Source organism: Ostrea edulis, chromosome 7 (assembly GCF_947568905.1).
Source record: "Ostrea edulis chromosome 7, xbOstEdul1.1, whole genome shotgun sequence".
NCBI classification, from domain to species: Eukaryota; Metazoa; Mollusca; class Bivalvia; order Ostreida; family Ostreidae; genus Ostrea; species Ostrea edulis.
The window spans coordinates 82091208-82112497 of record NC_079170.1 but is presented as its reverse complement, the minus strand read 5'-3'; the positions used below and the strand labels follow the sequence as shown (position 1 = coordinate 82112497).

Genomic DNA, 21290 nt, shown 5'->3' with positions numbered 1-21290 from the left:
GTACCAGTCACAACATTACTTGACAGCATAGTGACCTGAGTGGTTTTTAAGGTTCCATGGGCTACAATGTAATGAAAATGTCATGCTGTGTTTCTAGAACGACATATCCGAATCTTGCTACGAATTTCCAAAATCTACAAAGAAGTTCGGTTTCTGCTTCATCAACGATGTCGGATGTACCTTTCCAATCTGGCCAAATCTAGGGAGTTTCTTCTCCATAACAGGGCTAATTTCAGTTAAACTTCCCACAAAGCATTCTAAGGTAAAGAGGATGCAACATTTTTCAACTGAAGTTTCAACCCACTCTCAAGGGGGTATAATTAGAAAATAGTGAAATGTGGTGGTATTGATATAAAAAGCTTTTCTCAAGAACCAGTGGAACAAAAAGACAAAACATATGTAAAAGCGTTTTTAATGAGTGGCGATTCGAATTTGTTCAAATCAGGAGCTCGAGGGATATATGGATGCGGCCACAATTGGAGATCGAAGATTTACATAGGGATATATAGAAAATATCTTTACAAATCTTCTCAAGATCGGTAGAGCCATGATTTATTATATCAATATACATGCATCACCCGGTAGTATAAATTAAGGTTTGTTCAAACCTCTGAGGGCTATGGTGGGCCAGCATAAGGGAGGAAAGTTTTATATGGGAATATAATGGGGAACACTTCAACAATAATTTATCTCTATGACAACGTTGTCATGATTAGTCGAATTAAGACCGCCAATTTAAACATTTCAATTTCAATTTAATCATTTCAAAATTAAGGATAATCTCCCTCATGCATAGCTCTAATCCTTGGACGAATTTGGCTCCACTTTTTTGGCACGCTCTTTTTGGCTATATTTAGCTCTAAAACTTCATAGTTATTTCGGATTTCACAACATTTTCGGTTGAGCATCACTGAAGAGACATTATTTGTCGAAATGCGCATCTGGTGCATAAAAATTGGTACCGTATAAGTTTTACATTTGAGTGTGTTCAAATCATGTCATCGAAGTGTAGGAAGAGGCCTCAATACGGGATCAAAGTTTTACAATATAAGGGGGGGGGGTCTTCTCAAAACCAGCAGGGTTATTTGTAACAATTTAAATATGCAAGCACCACCAGATCATACAGATTCAAGTTTATTCAAATAATGGCCCTGGAATGCAAGGTAGAGCCACAATAGGGGTTAAATTTTTACAGGTAATGTATTAAAACATTCTTACACTTTTCATGACCACGGTTGGTCATTTCAATAGGCAATTATCCTAAGCTACTGTGGATCGCGTGGGGATCCGGGTTAGAATAGGTCCTCAGTACCCCTTGCTTGTCGTATCAGGTCACTAAATGGGCGTTCCTTCGGATGAGACCGTAAAAATTGAGACCCTGTGTCACAGTAGGTTTGGCACGATAAAGACCCCCCCCCCCTTGCTTGAAGGCCGTCAGCGCCAAGCATTGGCCAAAAGTTTGCAGCCCTTCAACGGGATTGTTGACGGCTCCATATGAGTGAAATATTCTCCAGCGTCTCGCTCAACAATATTCAATCTATCAATCAATCAGCTATTGTGGTTACAAAATTATTCGACTTTCATGGTGAACAGTGTGGTTTTGTTGAGGTAAAAGGTAATTAAGACTTTATATTATGTTACTGAAACGATATTTCTGAACCTGGCAATTAGAACAATAAAAAATCTCTATCAAGAGAAGCAGGGGCACACTAATACATGAATGTAGGGAAAAGCTTTTAAAACAAATTTTCCAGAACAACAAGGTCATGCCTGTCATATTGAAATTGAAACATCACCATGTTTGGTAAAATCATAACCCCATGAGGCTAGATTGAGGTTGCAATATGGGATCAAAAGTTCTCATGTGATTAAAGAAGGTAAACTATTCTGATTAAAAGCAACAGGGTTAATGTAACTCAGGTGAGGGTTTTGGTCCACAAACCTCTTGTTAGAATTGTACATGGAGTCGTCTATTCATGTTCCAAAAATTGATCTCAGTGAACTCGAAATAAAAGACACCGCAAAATCGTTCACATCTGCTTCGTACTTACAGCATGTAGGTATAAAACGGAAAACAGGATGAAGATGATTTCAGCTTCTCCATTTCAGCTTTCAATATTAATTAGCAATATTACATTATCACCTGCATATGGTGTTTATGTCAGTTTTTGAATCGAGGCAGCCGACTGAAAAACAAGATATTGTTACAGAGGCCTCAACGGTCTCGTTTAAATCTATCATTTCGCAAATTATATGGACATTATAACAATCTAGTTTACGAATACAACCTATCAATGAGTCAAAAGTTCTCTTCCATGCATCATAGCTATTGTTAGGCTATTCTTTATACACTAATTGCAACTGCGGATTACTCCGTTTACCTGATCGGGGCACAGGGCTCATGGCGGGTGTGACCAGTCAACAGGGAATGTTACCTCTCCTAGGCAACTGATCCAACCTATGACATATCCATGGGTCCGTGTTTGCCCAACTCTTGATTTTGTATACCTTGGAGGAGTTATGAGATTGATAACTGATCGCTATCTTCAATTTTTCATTTTTATGGTTGTGTATACTTTTGTGCGCATTTTAATATCAGGTAAACAACGAAAATTAGCTGTGTATTGATGTGAAAGATATAGTATATTTAGCTTCATTATCTAAAAATGTCTTTATTGCAGAGATGACCTACATACCTAGAATGAAATGGCGAGCAATATCAATCAAGGTCAGTTTTTGATAAACTTTCGGGCTTTGTGATAAGTCTACACAGCAAAATTGTAACAGCTGTCAAATCAATTTATATGTGTATTGTGTAAGTGTCAACGTGGAGAAACTGAAGACGCTAAAGCATGATATTGTCCCTTACCAGGACAGAGATGTCAAATTTACTTTCCGGCTTTGTGCAAAGCATTCAGATCAAAGATATGAAACCCAATGTCAAAAATGTGATGTACAAGTCTGTATGAAATGTATCATCAGCAATCATAAAGGACACGCTATTGGCGAAATACCCAATATTTTCAATATCCAGAGATTGGGAATAGAAAAAGATACATCAGAATTAGGAAAGGTCCTCATACCAAAGTACAAACAGAACCAAAAATATGTCGATGGTAAGATCCTAAAAGTAACGCAAGCACACGATTATGGTATGATGATCTGATAGTATCGAGAAAAATCCCATTCCACCCCTCTTACATAGTATTCGACTCTGCCAATCATATCATTGTAGCTGATAGCAACAATGAATGTGTACACATCTTAAATCAGGACGGGAAGTTCCTGGTTTGTTTGGACAATATCGGGTCAATGCCTGGTGCGCTGGGTTTGGACACCCAAGAAAAATTGTGGTTTGGTCTGCGCGACGAAGGCCAGGTGAAAGTTATCAAGTATCTAAAGTAGATAAAAAGGTATGGATTCTCAGAACTGGAATATAAGATGTAGGTTTTGTGAATCAGCCCCTGGCTGAGAACTTTCAATGAAATTAACACCAATAGCAGGTGCTCCCTAAAACATAATAAAATCCTACATCAATATAATGTATCCCTTTTGTCGGGTTCGTTTTCTGCGAATTCGCCCCAGCACATTGGACCTATTGTTTGCAACTGTGTATAATCTTGGTGCACGTTTGCAGCAATGATAAATCATAGTAATTTTTCAAGATCTAGATATTTGTCTACTTACAATTTATTTAATGCCACCTGTGACATATTTGCAATGTACGTGTATTTATGAAAGAAATTAAAACGTTTTATCCTATTGTCTTGTATATTCATCAAAGAAAGCCGACGATAATTCTTCATCGCCGGTTTCAGTGGCAACCACATGATTCTCAGAATGGACTTTTTCAGTAAGATAATGCGTATCCAAAGTTTGTTTTTGTTTGATTTGTTGTTTGACGTCTCATTCAAGAATTTTTCACTCAGATACGTCACTAGATCTCGGTGAAGTGCCACAGATTCTGATTATAAATGACGCTTAATGTGTCAACTCCTGATGCAACATGGGACCTCCGTGTTTGGTACTATCAGAAACATCCATGACTTTCACTTAGAACTATTGTCAGGCGCTTGTCGAAGGAACAGTCACATTCTATGTTAAAGGTATTCTGTTTGACCTGACCCTGGGATCCAGAATCACATCTGATTCTCCCATGGTGGCGAAATAAGCACTCTAACTATTGTTCTACTGTGAGCAACCCAGATTATACTTATTCGAGTGGAATAAATTACGACATAGCATAATATTTCGTTATAACCGGTAAAGCGTGTCATGAACTGATATCCACCCAACTGTACAGTGTTTCATCATGGTATTGAAAGGCAGAGGCATAGAAAGTTTCGTTTTGACAAGATTGGAACTGATATTGAACAAACATTCTGAGAGTATTACATAAGCAATATATATATATATATATATATATATATATATATATATATATATATATATATGTGTGTGTGTGTGTGTGTGTGTGTGTGTGTGTGTGTGTGTGTGTGTGTGTGTGTGTGTGTGTATGTATGTATGTATGTATGTATGTATGTATGTATTATTACTACAGTAATTTGATCCGAAGAGTCGGATCACGTCGATTTGACAGGCGCGGATCATTAGATCACACGAAATGCAAAAAGCCTGTCAACGATACGTGATCCAACTTTTCCGATGAAGTTACTGCAGTGATGATAAATTTATAATATACCACTTATGCATTTTTAAAACCACATTATATAAGACAATGAATAAAATCCAAATTATCTAAAACAGAGACGTATAGTGAAACTATAATTGTGTACGCAGGTTTCTTTGTGATACGATATATTTTCAATAAAACGTTGCTTTGATGCGTTGTAACATCATCGGTTTCAGAGGATACTGATACGGAATCAGAAAACCACAGTGTGGTGATCCGGAAAATCGGACCACACTCTGGGAAATCCACAAAATCAAAAAACCGATACATTGATGGTTGCATAAAAAAGCTCCGACAGGCGCCTCCATTCATTGAAGAATGTACTTAATATTGGAGAGTACATTTGATGTTGTTTGATCTTGAAATGTGACATAAAACATTGTTACCAAGTCATCATGTTTACATAAAACATTGTTACCAAGTCATCATGTTTACCAGTATCGAATAAGTTTGATGATTTGTTGCTCCTAATGTTGACGCTTGTTGTTTTTATTAGATAAAGTAGTCTTAGTCAGAACTCTATAATTCTTAAATTTAATTCTTAAACATGCAGTCTATGTATCATAAATGTCACACAGTAAATTTGTGTCTGATAGTTATAATTATAAAGCAACCAAGAAAATGTGTCATTCTGTTACCCTGGGTTTGAATATGTAAAACGCTTTCTGCATATTGGTGAGATTAATCGTAGACTGTGACAAATTGCATCAAATTTACTTCAAGTGGACTTGAATATGAATAAGTAACTAAACAAATGATAAAAATGTGTTGTAATCAAAGGAAGAAACTGCAAGCATGAATATTTCAGGCACGTAGTCGCGCAGAGGGAGGAGATTGGCAGCGATTTTCTGAAAATTCTTCACTCGTAAGTAACCCTTTACAATTTATAAGTGTGTATGCGTGGGTGGGGGAGCAGTTGACTCTGCAATTTTCTAAAAAGCCTGGGCTATCAAAGAAGAAAACTAGAATGAAAGGTTAAAATTATTTCAGTGTATGGGGTAGAGCGGAGGAGGGGGAAGCATTTGATTTCACAATTTTCTAAAAATTGATACTCTTGCCTAACGAAAAAGTAGATATTTAAAATCTTTGATTGTGTGGGAGAAGGGCTACGTGTTGGCCCTTTTCAATACAAAGGTTCAAGAATACATCTTTACAGTCAACATTGTTATGACGTTATTCCTTTGCTCGGTCTATCTTAAGAATTCACCTTTGCTTATACGATATCAATTGTAAAGTCAGACTATTTCAGTACTGTCCGAGATCCCTCAAAATTGGACTATCAGGTAATTCAACAAAAGAAATCTAAAGGGCGATGTTTTGGCTGAATGTACTTCTCTGTGAAAAATATTCATTTGTTCTAAGACTTTAGCTTTGGTTGTCTTATTAGTGAACAGGCTGATATTGATTATGATATCAGACTGTTTCAATACCGACATACATCAAATTTGGATTGTGTCAGATAAATCAACAAATGAAATTTATAGGGTGATGTTTTAAGCATTATATATACCGATTGCAGTGATGTATGTATGGAAAATATCGAATAACGGACTTCAAAATATCTGACATTTTTTGATGTAGAACTGTATTTGGTATATATCCAATATTTAAATATAATGTGGGGAGTGCGCAATCAGTCAATATGTCTTACTTTGCATGTGTCAATCACTGACGTCGCTCGTAAAAATAATGAACAATGTAAAAAAGATCTCCTCTGCCACCCCCCCCTCTCCTTTTTTCTCTCGCTACGTTCCTGTGTGAATAGAAACTTAGAATGATAGTTCTAATTGCAACAGAAATTATGAAAATGCACTTATACTGTGTATATAATAAGACAAAGAAGCATATTATAAACCTTGTACCTCACGGGGTTGGATATCCAGTCTAAAGCAATTCAGAATTCATTGTCATGAGTTTGTAATATATTCTGCTAAAAAGGAGTCTGTGTTTTATTTCTGTTCGTTACTGAAATACTTGATGAAAGAAGCCTACATACAGATATGTGTAATTTACATCGTAATTTAATGACCCCCCACGACGAGCACCTTTGGTGTGTTTATATAGTTGCCTCTACTGTTGTGAATTAAAAAAAAGTATTTCGTTATTTAGTAAACCATTTGTTTTTCCTATAGAATATGTTGTCTTTCTTATTTTATTCATATGTAGCAGGTATATGTTTGATTCTCGATGAATTATTGTTGTCCAGGTAACGTAATGACTGGAATGATATAGTTTGTATGCAAGGTGAATATAACGAACAGTGATCAATCTCATAACTCCTACAAGCAATACAAAATAGATAGTTGGGCAAACACAGACCCCTGGACACACCAGAGGTGGGATCAGGTGCCTAGGAGGAGTAAGCATCCCCTGTTGACCGGTCACACCCGCCGTGAGCCCCATATCCTGATCAGGTAAACGGAGTTATCCGCAGTCAAAATTAGTGTGCCAAGAACGGCTTAACAATCGGCATGAAACACGTCAGACAGCATTTGACCCAATGCGAGGTTGTATTGACGAACTATATCGTTATAACGACCATAGAATTTGCGAAATGCTGACTTCAATCGAGACTGTTGAAACTCCTGTACCATCAACTTGTTTGTCAGTAGCTTACCTCGATTTAAAAACTGACTATACGCAGAACAAGCTCTTGCATATCGAATCAGTTGAGATACATAAACACCATATGCAGGTGATAATGGGTATCCGAAATATAGTGATAAACTCTTATACAATCTATTTCTTGATCTATAGTATATACAACAACTATTCGTGAAGTATTTTCTACAGACGAAATGGGTTTATGTCTTGATATGTTTCAGATACAACTTAAATTCAACGGAAACAATTTTAAAACATAAGAATGATAAATAATGCTGACTGACTTCCGATGAAATGCAAGTAAATCTGAAGTATATCACGGATGGGAACTGATCATAAATTTTATTAAAATATAATTCACACTTATTGTCCAGTAACTAATTTTCACATGTGTGCTCAATGGGAATATGTCGGTGCTTAACGATTTTAAATCCTCACTTGATATTTTGAATTCACTGACGAAATGAAATGAATTTGAATACCGGGCCTCGCTGTTATTGTCATGCTTTGTAATCTGAGACGATCAAATCTTTACATTTTCCAATCTTCCTGGTTACCAGTCACAAGATTATTTGACTACCATAGTCAACGCAGTGGTTCTAAGGCTTCTTCGACTATAAGGTAATTAAAACATCATGCTGTGTTTCTAGAACGATATGTCTGAATTTCCGAAATCTATAAAGAAATTTGGTTTCTGTTTCATCAACTAATTGTGTTTACTCTTCCTATATAGTTAAAACTTTCCAATTTGAGTAAAATTTCTCAAAAAAGCATTCTAAGGTAAAAATAGATGTAAAATTGTTCAAATGATTGAATATTGTTTAACGGCTGCAAAATGTCGGCCCATGCTCGGCGTTGAGGGCCTTTGAGCAGGGAGGGATCTTTATCGTGCTACACCTGCTGTGACACGGGACCTCGGTTTTTACGGTCTCATCCGAAGAACCGCCCCATTTAGTCGCCTTCTACGACAAGCAAGGGATACTGAGGACCTATTCTAAGCTGGATACCCACGGGAGTGTTCAAATGAAGTTTCAACCCCTCTCAAATGGATATAATTGAGGCATTGATTTAAGAATCCTTTTTTCAACAACCAATGGAGTAAAAAGATAAAACGTTTGTACATGTAAAAGCTTTTGTTAATGATTGGCAATTCGAATTTGACATGCATCATCCGGTAGTGTGAATTAAAGTTTGTTCAAATCATGACCTCTGGCGTTAGGGTGGAGCAAACATGGGGGAGGATAGTTTTATATGGGAATATAATGGGGAGAGCTTAAAAATAATTTATTTCTAGAGCAACACTGTCACAATTTGTTGATTTACCCCCCCCCCCCCCCCCAAGTAGTGAAGATTTGAGTGTGTTAAAATCATGGCACCGTAGTGTAGAATTTGGCCTCAATACGGGATCCAGTTTTGTTCATAGTCAGCAATTCGCAAATTCTATGGTCATTATAACAATCTAGTTCGTCAATACTACATATCATTGGGTCAAATGCTGTCTGACGTGTTTCATACCGATTGTTAAGCCGTTCTTGGCACACTAATTTTGACTGTGGATAACTCCATTTACCTGATCAGGATATGGGGTTCACGGCGGGTGTGACCGGTCAACAGGGAATGCTTACTCCTCCTAGGCACCTGATTCTACCTCTGGTGTGTCCAGGGGTCCGTGTTTGCCCAACTATCTATTTTATATTGCTTATAGGAGTTATGAGATTGATCACTGTTTGTTATCTTCACCTTGTATCATGTCCGTGGAGGGTAATGTGGGGTCAGAAAAAGGGACAATTTTTACAGGTATTGTATGAGAACATTCTTACACTTCTCATGGTTAAGAGGACCACGATTAGTCATATCAATGGGCAAGGATCCACAGCGACTGTGGTTACAAAATTATTTGACTCTCATGGTGAACAGAGTGGTTTTAAGGCTTGTTGAGGTAAAAGGTAATTAAAACTTTATGCTTTGCTATTAAAACAATATTTCTTAACCTGGAAAATAGAAAAATAAACATGTTTTCAAGAGAAGCAGAGTCACATTATTCCATCTACATGAATGTAGTGAAAAGTTTAAACAAATTATCCAGAACAGCAAGGTCATGCTTGTCATACTGAAATTAAAGCATCACCATGTTTGGTAAAATCATAACTCAATGGGGCTAGGTTGGGGTTGCAATATGGGATAAAAAGTTCTCATGTGATTAAAGAGGATAACATATTCTGATTAAAAGCAACAGGGTTAATGTGACTCAGGTGAGCGTTGTGGTCCACAAGCCTCTTGTTAGAATTGTGTGACCTTCAACTCATGTTCCAAAAATTGTTCTCACAAATAAAAGACATCACAAAATCATTCACACCTGCTTCGTACTTACAGCATGCATATAGTTCTAAAGCGCCAAACTGACCTTGTGACAAATGGGATCAAGATCAATTCAGCTGCTCCATTTTCAGCTTTCCAATTTGATGTAGCAATATTCCATTATCACCTGCATATGGTGTTTACCTCTTTGAATTGATTTGATACACACGACTTTACTCTGTGTATAACCAGTTTTTAAATCGAGGCAGCTGACTGACAAACAGGATAATGTAACAGGGTTTCGTGTAAAGTTAACGTTTAAAGCTATCATTTCGCAAATCATATGGACATTATAACGATCTAATTTATCAATACAACCTGTCAATGGCTCAAAAGCTGTCTATCACGCTCCATACTTATGTTAGGCCCTTCTGTATACACTCATTTTAAAATTACCTGTGTATTGATGTGAAAGATATAGTAAATTTACATTAATTATTTTAATTTTCTCTACTGCAGACATGACCTACATACCTAGAATGAAATGGCGAGCACTATCAATCAAGGTCAGTTTTTGATTACTTGTGGGCTTTGTGATAAGTCTACACAGCAATACTGCAACAGCTGTCAAATGAATTTATGTGTAGATTGTGTAAGTGTCCACGTGGAGAAACTGAAAACGCTAAAGCATGATATTGTCCCTTACCAGGACAGAGATGTCAAATTTACTTTCCCACTTTGTGCACAGCATTCAAATCAAAGATGTGAAGCCCAATGCCAACAATGTGATGTACAAGTCTGTATGAAATGTATCATCAGCAATCATAAAGGACACGCTATTGGCGAAATACCCAATATTTTCAATATCCAGAGATTGGGAATAGAAAAAGATACATCAGAATTAGAAAAGGTCCTCATACCAAAGTACAAACAAAACGAAAAAGATGTCGATGCTAAGATCCTAAAGGTAACGCAAGAGCATGAAGAAATGGAAAATGAAGGTGGAAAACTTAGGTGCTTCTGGCATCAAGAAGTGAATCGCATTTTCGATACCATTAGATCTAATGTCAGATCTTCAAAGGACGATCAAACAACATCGCTGAAGGCACATCAAGCTAAAGTAAGAGATGAAGTAATCAAGATGACTAAAACACTTCAGCACAATAAAGAAATTCTGCTGTCAAACAAAGTGCTTGACGTTACCAATTACAAATCCCAAATAAATGAGTATAGAGATATGCCCAAATTGAGCGACGTGGATATTCCAGCATTGAAAACGAATGTTCTTCTTGGCCAGGAAATCAGGATCGCTTTCGGAGATTTTGAAGCTGCATTAACACAAGTCATGGCATCAGATTTAAGCACAACTTTCCCTCATTTGCCGAAGAAGGACCTACTGAATCCCGTATTAATATTGACCAATGTTGCAACGGCAGTAAAACCGCTTTTCAGAATTGCCATTGCCGGTACAAATGAAATTTGGGTCAGTGGAATTCAGGACAAAACGATACGACGCTACAATATAAAAGGGATAGAAATCGATACCGTTACCACATCATGCCCTCAGCAACCTGATGATATATCGGTAACGAGGAATGGGGACCTGATTTTTACTGATTGTTACCACAGAGATGTGAAGATGGTCAAAAATGGAAAGATTACTACATTATTCAGTACCCCCTGGAGATGGCATTCCCGGGGAATCTGCTGTACAAAATCGGGGGAATTCCTCGTGAGTGTCCTACACGTTGACATGAAACGTCGCAAAATTCTACGTTATCAAGAGAATACGTTGAAACAAGAAATAGAAAAGGATGAACAGGGGAACCCAATTCTTGTTGAAGGCAACTTGATGGTATTCCTGGCAGAAAGCAATAATGGAGACATTTGTTGCAGTGACCCTAACGCCCGAGTCATGCTCATCATGGACAGATATGGTCACGTCCGATGTCGGTATGATGGTCAGAAATCATTGAGAGAAAAGCCGTTTGACCCTGCGGTCATAGTGACCGATTCTGCAAATCTCATATTTGTAGCTGATTGCAACAATGAATGTGTACACATCTTAAATCAAGATGGGAAGTTCCTGATATGTTTGATTAAAATCGGGTCAATGCCTGCCACGCTGGATTTGGACAAACAGGGAAGATTGTGGGTAGGTCTGCGCGATGAAGGCCAGGTGAATGTTATCCAATATTTTAAGTAGATGGAAAGCTATGGATTCTAAGATCTGGGGAACAATATGCAGGTTTTGTGAATCAGCCCCTGGTTGAGAACTTGCAATGAACTTTACACTTATAGCAGGTTCTCACTAAAACATGATGAAATCCTATATCAACATAATGCATCTCTTTTGTTGCGTTTTCCCCCTGCAAATTCCCCTCAGCATAATAGACATATTTCGGTCAAATATGACCCATATTCAACAAGAATTTCGGATTTCAAACATTTCGGTTGAGCAGCACTGAAAAGACATTATTTGTCGAAATGCGCATCTGGTGCATCAAAATTGGTACCGTATACGTTTTACATATTTGCAACTGTGTTTAATTTTGCCGCACGTTTGCAGCCATGATTAATTACAGCAATTCATCAATATGCAGTGGTCTGGCTGCTTACAAAAATATTATATATCGAACCTGTAACATGTGACATATTTGCGGCGTGTGTGTATTTATGAAAGACATTAACACTTTTTATCATATTGTCTTGTATATTCATCAAAGAAAGCCCACGATAATTCTTCATTGTCGGTTTCAGTGGTAACCACATGATTCCCAAAATTGATTTTTTTTTCAGTAAGTCAATCCGTATCCAAATATTGTTTTTGTTTGTTATATGGTTTTTTTTTTTTTTTACGTCTTAAGAATTTATCTATTGGTGACGTGATATACTCGTATAGAGACATCACTAGCTATTGGTGAAGTGCTACACTTGTATAGAGACGTCATTAGGTATTGGTGAAGTGCCACAACTTATGCTTTATCGTGTAGACGCCTGATGTGACACTGGATCTCTGCCTGATGTGACACAAAACATCCACCTGATTTGACACGGGACCTCCACCTGATGTGACACGGGACCTCCACCTGATTTGACATGGGACTTCCACCTGATGTGACACGGGACATCCACCTGATTTGACATGGGACCTCCGCCTGATGTAACACGGAGCCTTTGCTTGATGTGACTCGGGACCTTTGTCTAACACGGGACCTTCGCCTGATTCGACACCGGACATCCCCTTAAGGGACACGGGACATCCGTCTGATGTGACATGGGACCTCTGCCTAATGTGACAAGGGACCTCCGGCTAATGTGACATGGAGCCTCCGCCTTGTATGACACTGAACCTCCCTCTGATATGACACGGAACCGCCGTCTGATTTGCCATGAGGCCTTCACCTGATGTGACACTGGACCTCCACCTGATGTGACACGGGACCTCCACTTGATTTGACATGGGACCTCCACCTGATGTGACACGAGACCTCCGCCTGATGTGACACGAAGCCTTTGTTTGATGTGACATGGGACGTCCACCTGATGTGACACGGGATCTCCACCTGATATTACACGTGACATCTGCCTGGAGACATCCGCCTGATGTGACACGAGACCTCCGCCTGATCTGACACGAGACCTCTGCCTGATGTGACAGGGAACCTCCGCCTAATCTGACACGGGACATCCGTCCGATGTGACATAGGACCTCTGCCTGATTTGACACGGGACTTCCGCCTGATGTGACACGAAATCTCCACCTGATGTGACACGAGACCTCCGCTTGATGTGATACGGAACCTCCGTTTTTAAGGTGCTATCAGAAACGTCCGTGACTTTCTCTCCAAACGTCATGTGCTTATCGAAGGAACAGCCACATCCTTTGTTAAAAGTCTTCTGTTCGATCTAGCGCCAGGATTCAGAGGCGAACCCGATCCTCCCAAGATGGCGAAATAAGCACTTTAACTATTGGTCTGTCGCGACCGATCCAGATCATAGTTATCCGAGTGGACGAAATTGTGACATACCATATTATCTCATCGCCGTTACAGGAATGCTTAGCAGATATAAAATCTTGGATGAACGTCAACCTGCTGAAATTAAACGAAGAAAAAACTGAATTTATAGTGTTTACTTCGAAATATTCAAACGTTTCACCATCTTTTCAACTGTCTTTTGGAAATACCATTGTTTCCAACTCGGACTGTGTTCGAAACCTTGGTGTTTTCTTCGACAGTGTACTTTCTTTTAAAAATCATATTAGTTCCATCTCTCGTTCTTGTTATTATCATCTACGGAATATTGCACGGATTCGTTCTTTCATCAATGATGACGCCTGCAAGACACTTATATGTTCTCTTGTGTTATCACGCTTAGACTATAAAAATGCACTATTTAAAGGGCTACCCCAAACAGATCTGAGCAGGCTACAGACAAAAATTCAGCAGCTCGACTTGTTGCTCGGGTCAGGAAGCATGACCATATATCACCGGTGCTTGTGTCCTTGTACTGGCTTCCAGTTGATTCCCGTGTTGAATACAATATTTTACTACACACATACAAGGCACTAAACGGAAAGGCACCGGCCTACATGTGTATATCAGCGACCTCATCACTGTGTACGAACCAAAATGATCTCTGCGTTCATGCAATTCACGATTGCTAGAAAAACCCTGCGTTCGTACAAAGACCTATGGAGATCGAATGTTTGATGTAACAGCTGCCACACTATGGAACAGTTTACCGATAGACATCCGTTCGTGTGGCACTGTCAAAAGTTTTAAGACAAACCTCAAAACATTTCTTTTTAGGAAATCTTATAACCATATTTTGTAATATATTCTTTTTTAAAGTAAAGGCTGGTTTGTCGCATGAACTCGTAATGTTTAAATTGTTTTATTTTATTTGGATGTTATCTTTTATGCTCTGATTAATCTTATCATGTTTTACATTTTACATTGTTAAAGCGCTTAGGGTAATTACACAAATTATATAATGCGCTATATAAATGCCGCACATAATAATATAATAAAGCATGTTATGAACTTTTATCCACACCAACAGTACACAGTGTTTCATCATTGCACGGACAGGCAGACGAATAAAAATCTTATCTTGATAAGATTGCACCTTATATCGGGCAAGCATTCTGAGAGTATTGCATAAGCAATACATGCTGAAAGGTGGTACCAAGTCACCCTGTTTACCAGTGTGGAATAAGTTAAATTTTTCGTTGTTCATGCAGTTGACGCATATTGTTTTCATTAGGGATGAAATAGTCTTAGTCAGAACTCTATGATATTTAAATTTAATGTATAAACATATAGCATATTCTAAATATAGCAAAGTAAATTTCTGTGTGATAAATTTAATTTCAAAAACAACCAAGAAAAGTTGGTATTCTGGCATCGTGAGACGTACCATTTCCGATGCAGTTAAAAAGCATTCAGTCTGGGTCATCGTCTTTGTATAAAATACGTAATGAAAAAAGTCAAATAATCGTGGAAATGGAACACAAAACAACACACAGATATAACATTCATTTCTGTATTTGAAATACTTATAAAGGTTTTCTGAAAACCAATTACTATCAACTATATGAAGGCCAATTTCAAATCCTGTTCGTAAAACTAATTACTATCAACTATTTGAAGGCCGATTTGATGTGATGAATTAAGTACTGCCGACTGATCCGATTTCGCTTACCTATTACAAAGATATACTCGCGTGCTTAACAAATTTGATATGCATTTTCATTAATATATTCCTTTTTGCGATTAATGACCTTGAAATCAATGAAATGATTTCTTTTACACAATCACCGAACAAGTTTCGACAACTACCTCTATTCAGAGGTCCTACTTTTGCAGCCTTTCCATCGGAACACAATCCCAATGGATATAAAATCACAGAATTATATAAAAATGAAGTTCTTCAACACCTGTCCATCAAACGATACGAGATTTGAACATGACCTGTTGTTTGCCACTCAAACTACACTGCAAGTTTCAAATGAATCCTTGCAGGCATAATGGTTGGTTATTTGGTTGTGTACGTCCCGTCGAGAATTTTTCGCAGAAAGATAATTCGTACCCTCACGTAGGACCCAGGGTCACCCTAATTTAGTATGACCCAGGGCCACCCTATTTTCTACACAGTTTACTACGTCATTAAAATAGTCCCACATAAAAGTGAAAGTACAATGCAGACGATGTATAATGCACACTACCAAAGGAAATGGATATTGAGCAAGTCATAATTGATCAATTACATGTCATCATTTCTAAGCAAAAAATGGTCTAATCTTAAAAAAAGATGATGCACTGCTATCTGCATCTCTCCACCAGATTTTCCAAAATACGAGAATGTGATATGAACCTAGCTTATAATTAAATACAATACAGTGAAATTGAAATGAACTTGGAATATTATCCTTTTATTTATCAATTATATGCAATTTATTAACAGATAATTATAAGATAATGTTGCACCTGGAAAGGGGGAGGTGGAAGGGGTGATCTCTGGTCGCCTTCTGATTTCAGACATGAAAATTAAATTGTCACTATGGATTATATTGATGCTACAACAGTGTCAAAGCGAAATGTTTAGCTCACCTGAGCCAAAGAATAAAATGAGCTTATTTGATTTGTATGTGTTTGTAATTTTTTTTATCTACTGGGTATATTTTCACCAAACTTTAAAGGCCGAGGTTTTCAACCGGTCGGTTTTTCTCAGGTAAGTTACATGTAAGAGTGGGGCAGAGCTAATCTAAAGCAGGTGTGAAGCCCCGAGCCCGAGGAAACCCTTGCTTGTATATACCTCCCAAATACACAGGATGTTATCTGTGTTACCTGCATTACCTGTACGTTTTTGTAAGATTGAAAAATTCATAGTAGTCATTTTCCTTGTGCAGGTTAATCGAAACGTTGATAATTAATCTATTGAATCAAACATGTAAAAATTAAAACTCGATAAATTTATCTTATATAAATGAGATCGTTAGCCATTGAAAACATAGACAGAATATTCTTTATTCTAGGTTTTCTTGTATCCATTTGACTTCCTCCGTCAGATTCCCGGTATCCGACGATGGACTGCCAAACATATAGTTTCCGACGGGAGTTCCTGTGTACTGCGGTAGATTATTTTCTGGCTATGTACAGGTGATGTACCGACCATCGTCCCACGCCCTTTGATGACTACATGTATATATCCCAAAACTGCTTAGAAAGTTTCATTCAGTATGATTTAGTTTTTCTGTACGGTACACCAGAATACTTTGGTTACCAAAGTTGTCTGTGTGACTCGTCCATAACGCATAGCCTGCAAAAACAGTTAGGACATTCGGATTTCTTGACAGTTCCTTCGATAACTGGTTCAGATGAAGAATTCGTTCTTCCTCTGGATCCCAATCCCAACCATGATATGCAAGAAAGAGCCCCTATAACGGCTAACTTCTCTTCCGATAAGGTGACAGTTACATCAATCTAATTAAAATTAGATGATAGATCCGCTCGCGTACTCGTATACATATGTATGCGAATAAGCGAACGGATCTAAAATATAATTTTGATAAAATTGCCCTTGCATGCACGTTTGTCGCTATGTTTCGAGGGTAAATTACGCGTAAATTATATTCTAACAATCCATAATAAGTATTATCAATCGTACTCATTCCTAAGCATAACCTGCTATATTCTATTATAATTGATGTAATTGTATGCAAAATTTACCACTATTATTGCATGACTATCTCTACATGAAAATTCCCTCTCCAGTTGGATTACGCGGTAAGCATCAAAAGATTGCACGGGTGCCTTAATCGCCAGATAAAACACAAAGACTAGTAACGAAATGCCCATCAATTTCTAGCATCCAATGTTAAGCTCAATTTCTCCTGATTGACAAAGGTTCACAGACCAGGTAAATTTGAAGGCGATGCTTATTGTCTCGGTCTTTAAATAAGGGTTATTTAATGAATGTTTTTAGAAGTAACAAACAAACCTGACCCCCCGCCCCCCAAATAAAGAAATTAAGAAAATTCCATACAAAACAAGTCCCAAATACATGTATGAATAAAGAACTAAGGAGGGCAATATACAGAAAATAATGATATACAACAAATACCAAGCAATGAACTCTTCTCAAATATGGGAAAAGAAAACATAGAAACTATGTAACCAAATTAAAAAAAAACAAGTCTATAACTCAATACATCCCAACAATCACAGCAAATACCCCAGAAATAGCACCACAACAACGCTCCTTTTTCTTTCCTGCTATAGATGAAGACTTTGTAATAAAGAGTATTAAAAAATAAACGTAAAAAAAGCCAGATATTGATGGAATTTCTCCGAAACTTTTGCACACTGCCATGCCAATTATCAGCAAACCTTTATGTCAATCAATCAACCTGTCACTATCAACGCCAACATTTCCAAATCAGATTGAAATAGCGCAAGTGACCCCGGTGTACAAGAAGAATAGTTCATTACAGAAAGGCGATCATAGACCCGTGAGTGGTCTTCCTGCAATCTCTAAAATCTTTGAAAGAGCAATTGAAAGTCAGTTGACAACATTTTTGATAATGTCTTCAATCCTTTTTTGGCAGCTTTTTGATCAGGTTTTGGATGTCAGTCAACTTTATTCAGAGTAATTGAAGATTGGAAACAGACATTGGATAATAATGAGTACACAGCAGCAATTGTAATGGATCTCTATAAATCTTTTGATTGCCCTTCTCATGAATTACTTCCTCTAAAACTAAAGGCATATAACCTTTCCACGTCAGCTCAAGAAAGGTTAAGTAGCTATCTCTCACAAAGAAAACAATGTGTAAATGTAGGGGAATACATCAGCGGCATGTCAAATATAATTAAATGTGTACCACAAGGATCAATTCTAGGCTCCTTACTCTTTGACTTCTTCATCAATGCCTCTTTTTCTTTGGAAATAAATGCAATCTCTACAATTATGCAGATGATACTTTATCAAAATCAGCTAAATCTTTAGACCAGGTTATAGCAGCACTTCAAAATGACAGTAGATCTCTGATTAAATGGTTCTCCTCAAACAAAATGCAAGCAAACCCAGAAAAGTTTCAAGCTATCTCTATTGGCAACAAAACACAAAAGGAAAATATTGTCTTTGATCTAAATGGAATAAAAAATTCTTGTGATGATGAGGTAAAACTATTGGGTATCAACATTGATTTTAAGCTTTCTTTCAACACACTTATCATCAATATTTTCAAGAAGGCAGCAAGGCAATTCAATGTTCTTAAATGGATGGGAAAACATTTAAGCAAATTAACAATACACTGATCCCCCATTATAACACCAACATTTGTACCTCGGCAATTTTGGCATTATACCGAGGGTGATATTATATCGGGGGAGGGGGTATGTGTACAGCTGTCATAAGAAATCAAACAAATTTTATCTACTACATCGTGTTTTGAATGCCTGGATAATCCAGGCGTCCAGTGGTCGTAAATGACTAGTAATGGTAGGGGTATTTAATGATTTCCAGTTTTTGTTTATGTCCAACACGCTTGGACTTCGGTGCATCCGCCATACTCAGATTTCAAAAACAATACTGCGTATTTGAACTCAGTTGATTATAATTTACATAACTTATCATCGGCTACAAAATCTGATACCTTGAAGACTAACAGCGGATAATTGCCCAAGCCTACTCACTGAAATTTTCCTGCCGTTGATTGGCGATAATTAGCGGGGGTGATTATAATGGTAATTGACCAAATCGTACCTGTAAATAGGTTGGCAGATGGCGGTATGCAGGGGATGGTAGTTAACAGGGTTTTACATAGCGAGGAAAACGGGACTTTAAACTTTTTTGGCGATATGCGGGGTTGGCGGGGGGGGGGGGGGGGAGGGGGGGGCAATATACCGGGGGATCACTGTATATCATTCTCTTATTATGTCCAATTTTAGTGATTGACCATTGACATAACACTTCTGCACTAAGCAAAAATACCCGCAAAATTGAAAAGATACTGGAAAGAGCTTTAAGATTCATTTATGATGATTACAAAAGCATGTATGAAAATTTATCAAATCAATCAAAATTTCCATCATTTAAAACCAGGAGAATGCGAAAATTAGCTCTGGAAACTTTAAAAATCATTCACAAAATTAACCCAGTTTTCCTACAAGATTTAGTTGTTAAAAAACCCAATTCATATAATATTCGACAGACACATACATCTGAAATACCCAAATCAAGAACAACCAGGTATGGGATTAAATCTTTCAGATATGAGGCAGCAAAGCTCTGGAATTCTTTGCAAAATAATGTCAGACATTTTCATCATACAGTCAGTTCTCAAATCATATCCTAAATTGGTGTGGGGAAGTGAATTGTCAATGCAGCTCATGCAGACTCCAGCCTCTCCTGCCTAAGTATTAATTTGTTTATCTAAACTATTATTGTCTTTTTACTTTTACAACTGTATTCGTGTTGAGTATCTTACCCTTAATTCTTCTATATTCATCTGTGTTTCATACAGTCCCTGTTTATCTATGCATGTATGTATCACATCTGCATTAGTGTTTTGCTTTTTACCTTTTTTAAACCCTGATTCTCCTGTATACGCCTGTTTTGTTTTATTTTTTGTTGTTCATATGGTAATTTTTTAATTTTAAAATGTGGCTGTTTTATTACTGTGCATGTATATATACCATTTGTGCTATGTGTTTTATGTTATATAGTCGGTTAAAGAGCTTTTTAGCTCATATTACTTCTTTATTGTAAATAGTTCCCACTGAAATAAAAATTAATTACTGACTTACTTACTGTCCAAATTCATGTACAGACAGTCCATGAGTATTTTGTCTAAACCATGTTATGTTTTGACTTTGTAATTAGAATTGTTATAAATAGAAATTATAACATAATAAGGCGTGTCTGCAAGATGTGTATAAGAGATAACAGGAAGTATGAATTTCGGACACAGCAGGAGATTGGTCATGTGGTCATTCTACCTGTTACTTGCATTTTTTGGATATGTATTTGAAATAGAAGTAAACATTTAAACAAGGGTGTGAACCATCGTACTTGGCTTGTCACACCATCGGGGTTTGGCGCAGACCATCTCACTTAATATGTATATACTGGCTATGCCCTTCAATGAAGTATGCCGATTTTAATCACTTTGAATGATACTTTTCATAATGGATCCATTTGTTTTGGATTTGGTTCTTATTAAAACAAGTTCATATCGTATTCACCGTAAAAAAAATTCAGACGTAGAAAAACATACTGTATAGTTTCTGTTTCAATCATGTTTACCAAAATATCTCGATTGCATTATCGTGTTGGTATTGTTTTAGAATAGTATCACTATTCTGTGAAATAATCCAGACTGTGACAATTAAACAATGGAATCAAAGGAGTATTAAAACCACCATTGACTTACCCATCTGTATAAGCAATATTCCATCATTGACTGCATATGTTGCTTATGGTTTGCGTAGCGATCGGTCAAATTTAGTTTTTACAACAAGCATTCGTTTTGTGAATATCAAAATAAAAATCCTAAGCGATCAGTAAACGCCTTAAACCGATTTATCTTACGATATATTGCTGCAGGACCAGCATCTGAAAAGAAAACTATCATTCAACGTATCCTCATAGACAATTGATCCCTATGAAAGTATTACATTGTAGT

General features: G+C 37.3%; 1 protein-coding gene across 1 annotated transcript; it reads left to right on the top strand.

Moving 5' to 3' along the window:
- The first annotated feature begins 7871 nt into the window (after positions 1-7871).
- Positions 7872-16243, top strand: LOC125654738 (uncharacterized). Its single transcript, XM_056145491.1, has 2 exons — positions 7872-7918; positions 10115-16243. The coding sequence occupies exon 2, from the start codon at positions 10140-10142 to the stop codon at positions 11799-11801; it is 1662 nt and encodes a 553-aa protein (XP_056001466.1). The 5' UTR covers positions 7872-7918; positions 10115-10139; the 3' UTR covers positions 11802-16243.
- The last annotated feature ends 5047 nt before the right edge of the window (positions 16244-21290 follow it).